At 35.9% G+C, this 7,883-nt stretch overlaps 1 protein-coding gene across 3 annotated transcripts; it reads right to left on the minus strand.

The window, feature by feature from the left end:
• Positions 1–1,448: 1,448 nt before the first annotated feature.
• Positions 1,449–6,068, minus strand: LOC103443338 (uncharacterized membrane protein At1g16860-like). 3 transcript variants are annotated; one of them, XM_008382157.4, is made up of 6 exons: positions 5,761–6,016; positions 5,611–5,653; positions 3,905–4,859; positions 3,130–3,285; positions 2,081–2,292; positions 1,449–1,966 (listed from the first exon to the last, which is right to left on the minus strand). In XM_008382157.4, the coding sequence occupies exons 3-6, from the start codon at positions 4,790–4,792 to the stop codon at positions 1,774–1,776; spliced, it is 1,449 nt and encodes a 482-aa protein (XP_008380379.1). In that variant the 5' UTR covers positions 4,793–4,859; positions 5,611–5,653; positions 5,761–6,016; the 3' UTR covers positions 1,449–1,773. The 3 variants fall into 3 exon arrangements, with proteins under 3 accessions (XP_008380379.1, XP_008380380.1, XP_008380378.1); XM_008382158.4 differs by having other exon boundaries at positions 5,611–5,685; positions 5,761–6,003; XM_008382156.4 differs by lacking the exon at positions 5,611–5,653 and having other exon boundaries at positions 5,761–6,068.
• Positions 6,069–7,883: the final 1,815 nt, after the last annotated feature.

Raw genomic sequence — 7,883 nt, forward strand, 5'->3', positions numbered from 1 at the left:
TGCATGGAAAGATAGTTGGCAATTTTCTTGCTTGTAGACCATCTCCAACTTTTAGGGATAAAGCTTAAAAATTTAAGCTGAAAAGTTTTAAACAATAACCTAGAAACGGTTTTTCTCCTCCAACTTTTATGACTTAAAGTATAAGCTTTAAAACCTCCAAAATCATATCCAATCATTGGGCTAAAATAAGCCATGGGAATAAAATATACATCTGGGCTAGATTTCCCCAGGATTTAAGTCTATATTAAATTATTCTTGACCCACCAAATTGCTATATTTCAAACCTTTTTTTTTTTTTACTTATAATCTAACAGCTGTGATCAAATAAAATCAAATTTAATGGTGAAAAGAAAGATATGATTGCCCAAATTTAAATCTAATGTCTAAAATAATTTAAGCAAATAATTTTAATCAAATTTCACTTAAAACTTTATTAATACCTATATAATTGTATGATTATTAATGACTTATCGAAATTTAAATATTTTTATATTAAAATGTTCATAAAAATAAATTAGTATAATCTACATAAATTTTGTTATAAAAAAGTTTCCCCAAAAAAAATGCTAAAATCAATATTTAATATATCGGGTTAAAATTTTAAGCTATAAGGTTTCGAGGAGAAAAGCAATTTATGGGTTATAGCTTAAAATTTTTTGGCTTAAAATTTTAAGCTTTATCTCCAAGGATTTGAGTAAATCGAAAACTCTCAAACTTTTCAAGGGTGCGTTTGGAAATTTTCTAGAGAAGCAGGTTTCCTTGCGAAGCACTTAGATTTTCTGAAGAAATTTTAAACGGAATTCATACAAAATCACTTCTTAAAAATGAGCATAGATGTTTTCTTAAGAAGTAGTACGAAACCAGCCCAAGCATTCGTACAATGATTTGGGATTAGGTAAAATAGGGGAAAAGGGCATGATGAATGATGAACCGAGCAGTTGCCTCGTCCTTCTCAAGAGAAATTGGTCCGCACTGTCCGGCTACAATGCTACGTTCCACTCAGGGGTACAGGTTTTATGTAGGATATAATTGTTCTATTATATACAAGATCTAAACTCTTAATTTCCCTGACCATTTAGTAATACATACCATGAGGTATCGTTTGGTATGCAAACAGAACGAGACGAAACGGAATAAGACGGGACGGAACAAAGAGAGAGCAAAGATGTCATCGGATGGAAACAAGGAAGAAGAAGGAGAGGGAGAGGTTATAATTTTGTGTTCCACGGATGTGGAACGAATCGTTTTAAGGGGGTGAGGAGAAACGAAAATTCACCAAAAACTCGTCTCGTGGAACAGCTTGTTCCACCCCTTTTAGGCACACCAAACATGGGACGGAACAACTCGTCCCACTCTGTTCCGTCCCGTCCCACGTACCAAACGGTACTTGAAAGAACAATCGAAAATAGTGAAAACCAGGCAGATTGTGAGAGAATAAAGCAAACGGATGAACAAAAACAAAAAATGAACTGATGAATTATATAACACTTTCCTTTATAACAAAGTCTCCTCAAACTTGTAAAATCCCCACTACAAGAAGCCACACCATTACAGAAACTTTCAAACCCTACGAAAAACAAAGGATAAGAAATTTTCTAAAATCTATACACAAGGAGAGAAAAAAAAATCACGTCGTCTTAAACCATCAAGCTCGTCACTGTTTATCACTACACCACCGCCACTGCCGCCACCCCCATCAATTTTGACACCGGGAACAAAATATTTCTCAAAAGAGCAATAATGCCCGCAAAGTTTCATGGAGCACACAAACAACTAAACAGGTATGACATCGTTTTTCGAGGAGTCTTCACATCTCAAAACAACCCCCTCAAGGCTAGCTGGAAAAATACAATTGCTCCATTGGCATCCAGTCGTCAGTGGCTCGGGTGGAGGGACGATCATAAGAACATTGTCATTTTTATGGACAACTCCCATCACACTTACCGTGCTACCTTCCTTGATGTACCTACAAAACGAACATCACTTGCAGTTATGCAAGACTGACTCGGAGTAAACTGATTCATGCATTTCTTACAAATAATTACGAGCGCCTACAATGGATTAAGTGATAAGCTTTTACCCTTCTTTCAATCGCATTGTACGGTCATCACTTGAAAGATTCCTCTCTGCCAACCACCTGAGAACCTCCGGAGACATGTCTTTGTTTTCTGGGTTAACGTCAATAACGACGGACTCATCAACGTAAGGAGTAACTCTTGCTCCATAGCCGGTCTTAACTAGTGCTCTCAAACCAGACTGGAAATCAGAGATGTAGAAGTCCACTACATGGCTCTGTCAAGCAACACAGACAAATGTACACTTCAGCATTTTAGATCCTTAAACTCAAAAAAGCAACACCATCGCTTCATGCACATCGGCCCTCCAGTTGTCAACTGAGGCATTTATGTGATATGGAAATCCTTTTTTTGAGAAAGAAAAATGATTAGCAGAAGAAGCTTTGTAGACATAAAGCGGTAACTAAGATGTCTAGTGTATGCATCACAAAGGCAATCAACCACTTCACCGACACGCAAATCTTCTGTAATTTTTTCCTTCTTTCTTATTTGTGAAAAGAAAAAGGTCCCTGATTTGAGGATAAAAAAGAATATAACATTCTCTTTGCAATTGTTCTACTTAAAAACAGAAAAAATGTACAATCTCATTCGCAAAAGGCACTGAATTGAGAATTAAGAGATACGTAGAATATGAGCCTACGAGGAAACATATTACAAGGCTAATAAAGTTACAAGGCCTTTAAGCATTAACATGAAGTTATGAACACAACTTTTAAGCAATATATACAAAATAACAATTCTCGTGAGAAAAAGTACGATGTGCCAAGGACATACTAATTGTAGTCGTTAATGCCAAGGACATACTAATTGTGTGTGCTATGTCTTTTGTTGTCCAGTCGTTAATGCCATATACATGCCATTAAACTCTCAAGAAGTACCTGACCATAACTTCAAGAAAAATGTGAATAACTATGAGAAGTCTAAATGCATATAACTATAATCAGATACATGTTGCGGAGTATTCATATATTACATATCCATATTCAAAAGTTGGTATGGTTCTCCAATAGAATTATCCATGCTACATAATATTCCACAGGATTCAGTTACTGACCTCTGATGATCTAAGTCCCCATGTAAATCGACGATGTGTAGGGTTTGCTGGTTTGGAACCCCATCCTCGGTACTCATACAAACTCGTAGATGTGTAAACACACCTAGGAACTCTCCTGAAGGATGACTCAAGGGGCACATTACCACAGGTAACCACCTTCAAGAATTACGAAAAACATAACATCAAAATTTCGGCATGCTAGTTATGCAGAAAAAGATACACGATGACAGATGATAAACCACTTAGCAACAAGTACCATCCAGGATATGTTCACAGTTGCATCATCCATATATGCATTTGAACGTCAAAGTAGGAAATTTTCAAGATTGCAGGGCTTATACACACTTTAAAATATTAAAAAAGTCCAACCTGTTTCTGTACTTTATCAAGACTCATTTCCCACTTTTATGTAAACAGATCAACTCATCTGTTCTTCCTTTCACAGCATTGCAGTTCTCAGTAAAAGATGTCATCTCTCCAATCCAAATCAGTGGAGAAACAATGATGGGTGATTATTGTGCAAAGTGCAACTTTATAACATGAATCAAAGTAAAAGTGGAACAGAAATACGCGCATAGTGAGAAACAACTTAGTGATGGTATTTGAGATCTAAGGCAGGGAGGAAAAGTACCAGCTAGAATTATAATATCAATTGGAATATAAGCCAACAAGAGGAGATAAAAATATAAGATAATTTATCAGAATTGGCTATGCTAAGCCAACAAGAGGAGATAAAAATATAAGATAATTTATCAGAATTGGCTATGCTACATACCCCAGAGACTTTCACGTATTGCCCATTTTTAGCAGTTCTAAGCTCAGCATCAGGATACCGAGAAATATAATTTACAATAGCATTTCTTCCCCAACAAGTATTCCATGTGAACAAAGCAGCAACCGCAGCGAAAAGAATTCCCACAACAGCAAGGAGTATGGCATTGTGGACAGCTCCAAGAATAAAACCACCAGCTATGAACCCCATCACAAATATCAGTACCACAGACCACAATATTGTCTTTGGGAAGTTCTTTCTGAAAGAAAACTCATCTTGGCCAAGAGTAGTCACTGCTGGATTGTGAGCAACTGAGGAACTTTGTAATTTCATTGATCCCATAGACTCTAAAGGTCCAGATACCTTTCTAGGTGCTCCTGAGGAATTTAGAGGACCTGAAGAAATGGGACCAGATGTGATAAGACCTGTTGTGGGAAGAACAGGTGGAATATGGCCAGAGTTTTGACGTGTCACTCCACCAGATTGAGGGCCAGAAGACTTCTTCAATGGTTCACCGTGCTTGTTGAGCGGCCCAGAATTAGTCTTCTTTACTGAAGCAGAACCTGGCATGCCTCCAGATGATACAGGACCTGATGTGGTATAGCTCGCTCGAGCTGCAGCATTAGGCATGATAGGACCTGAATGTGAAGCCGCACCGCCAAATGATCCAGTCCTTGAAGGAGCACTGTTCAATTGTCCGGATTTCCTAGACTTGGACCCATCCATAGGGATATCAAACATTTTCCCCAGTTCTCCTGACTTCTTGATGTCCCCTCCAGTATAGGGCATGGCCATTGAACCCATTGTAGGGGCCCTTTCTTTTGGCTGCTCAGGCCTGCCTGATACATAGAGACCATTGCTGAGCTGATGAGATGGGAATCTGGAACCCATCAAGCTTGTTTCAGGGGCACAGAATCAAGGCACGAGAATGGATGACCAAGAGATACTCAAAGTCCTACTGTGAAAGAGAAAGAGAGGCAATCAGGTCTTGTTCATATAATCCTTAACCAGCATGAAAACTTGAGACAGTCAAGAAATAAAAGTTAAAGGTATAATGGTTATGATCCAATCAACCACACCACAATGTAGCAAGAAAAGCAAGTAATCTTGATATAACGTCTAAACCTCCACGGCATTACTGAATTGCGAAAATGAACATCCAAGATCAAGTCTTGAGAGCAACATTTTGTTCTGGGTGGCACAAAGTTTCTTAATTTTTTGGCAAAATGCTTAAACTACAATAGAACTGCAAGTAAAACAAATCATTTACTAATTACTAAGATTCCAGTCAGAAATCTGTCATCTTTCGAACAAATTCCATGAATGAAAGATCTGAAGCAACAAGAAGGAATAGCCGACTTCTGGCTCTTTCTGGATCTCAGAAATAATTGATAGGCAGCAAAACAAAAACTCCCAAAAACATCTTAAATGGCTTTGATCCCATAAGCTTTCTGTCATCTCTTTTAACAAGAACTGACAAAACCCAGCATTCAAAAGTTGTTTCCTTTCCACATTTTCCCATCAACCAATCAGAGTACAGAAAAAAGGAACTAAATTGATCACAGATATTCAATAAAGCAAGAAAAACAACACAAAATCCTCCAGTTTAAGCATGCTCCAGCAAAAACCATGACATTCCCATATAAAAATAAATATAAATATATAAAAGGAACAACTTTCACAGCCCAAATCAGAGAAACAAAGCATACCCAGATCACCATTTTGAGCTACAACCATGGAAATGTGGGAGATCTACACAAATTAGCAAAATTTGGATATGGGTTCTTCAGAGCAGATTGGTGGCAATAGGTGAGGGGCAAAATGGGAAGAAAAATGGGGGTAAAGAGTAAGAGCAATACCTGAAGAGGAAGAAGAAGCAGAAGATTTGGTTGCTGAAATGGATCAAACACAGTGGTTGAAATGGTAATAATATTAGTAATGATTCTGCTGGTGAGAGTGAGATCCCATCTCTGGAGCAGTCACAGTCCTTTTCTCTCTCTGAAATGCTTTGTTTCTCTCTCTCGCTCTCTAAAAAAAGTCTCTCTCTTTCTCACTCTTCAAAGAGCCGCAACAACTGGTAGGTTGTCTCATCCGGCAAAAACCACCAAACTGAGTAAATGACTATATGGATAAACAAACATATTGTTTCAAAATTACCTCAAAAGTCACCTTCCACCTCCCACCCTCTCCCTATATCACTCTTTCTTTTGTATTTGTCCCTTTTTCTCCATTTTATTTGGGGTTTATTTATGGGAACTTGAACAAAAAACTCAAAGTACTGTTCATTTTAACGAAAACCCACATTTTTACACTAAAAAGTTAATCATGATACTATTCACTTTACCCTTTATTTTGTCCTTATCGTTAAAACTCAAAGTTTTCAAGTCATTTTCATTAGTTTTCCTTTTATTTATTTCTACAGTTTTTTTCCTCCTAATTTATATTTAATTAGTATTCTTTAATATGGAAAAGAATACTCGCCGGATCATTTTCTTAAGAATCCTAGGAATCTCGTGATCATGAATGTTCATCGTACATTGTGCGGTTAAAAATCATTACAAAATTTAAAATTAAATATAAATAGTACTTAATGAAAATTGATTGCATAATGTACGATAAACGGTCACAATCACGGAATCCCTATAATCCCTAGGAAAATGATCAACTGAGGATCCTTTTCCCTTTAATATCACTAGCATTCAGAAGACATTTTTTAAATCACGGCGTGCTACTCGCGACTTACACGTTTTAAATGTATTTATATGCGTAAATTGACAAAAGGAAAGTCAAATATTTGAGAAACAGTTCAAAAACCAATTAAAGCAGCTGAATTCACATAATAAAATTTATCTTTATTGAATTTACATTAAGAATAGAGAAAATAATATTTCATAAACAATTGATTGAATCATATTATTACTAACATATTGTGAGGCTAAGCTCACCCCCCTTAGTGTAGATAATATTGTTTATTTAAAAAAAAACAACAATCATTTGACAATTAATTTAATCACATTATTATCCGTATGCGAAAGACTTTTTTTATAATAAGCATTACACATATCTTAAGATGTTTTGAACGTGTTTAAAAATAGATAAATCATATATAATAAATAACTGATTGAATCACATTATTGCTAGCCCATTGTGAAGCTAAGCCCATCCATCTCCCTCTTAGTGTAGATAATATCGTTTGTTAAAAAAAACAAACAAACAATCATTTGACAACTTATTTAATCACATTGTTATTCGCGTGTGAAAAACATTTTTTATAACCTGCATTACACGCCTCTTAAGATATTTTAAACGTGTTTAAAAATAGAGAAATTGAATTACATTATTGCTAGCCTATTATGATGTACTAATTAAAAAAAACACACTAAAAAGTAAATTATTAAAAAAATACTGTTAAAATGACGAAAATGTCTCTGCCTTATTTGATGCATTATTTTGGGATGCCTTTGAAGTTTTTTGTTTTAGGGGCATTTTTGTCCAAATATTTTTGTTGAAGCATGGTGACACCAAAGATGCTACTCGTTTGTGGAAAACAGCACAAAGAAACAGAACACCTAGGTTTTGAAGAGATGAAATCGGATTTGAGGCAGAGAGAGACAGAAAGAAAGAAGCAGAAAAGAGGATGGTAACTGAAACCCTCCAACGACTTCGTTCTTTAAAAATAATTTTATGACAAAATTACCCTTGGATACTTTTATGCATTCTCTTTCACTGCTTTGAATTTTTTTTTGGCCGAGGGGCATTTGTGTTCAATTATTTTTGTCGAAGCCGGTGACACCAAAACCGACCTCTGGCTTTATATATAAAAGATAGATGGATAAGATGTATAATAGATGAGTTTTGAAGGATCCCAGACTCGCTGGTATTTTTTTAACATAAGATAAGTACCTACCATCCTTGAGAAATACAATTGTCTTTATTTATTAAAACTTTATTTAATCATTATAGAGTAAACAACGTAAGCTCA

This window comes from Malus domestica, chromosome 09 (assembly GCF_042453785.1).
Source record: "Malus domestica chromosome 09, GDT2T_hap1".
Classification (NCBI taxonomy): domain Eukaryota; kingdom Viridiplantae; phylum Streptophyta; class Magnoliopsida; order Rosales; family Rosaceae; genus Malus; species Malus domestica.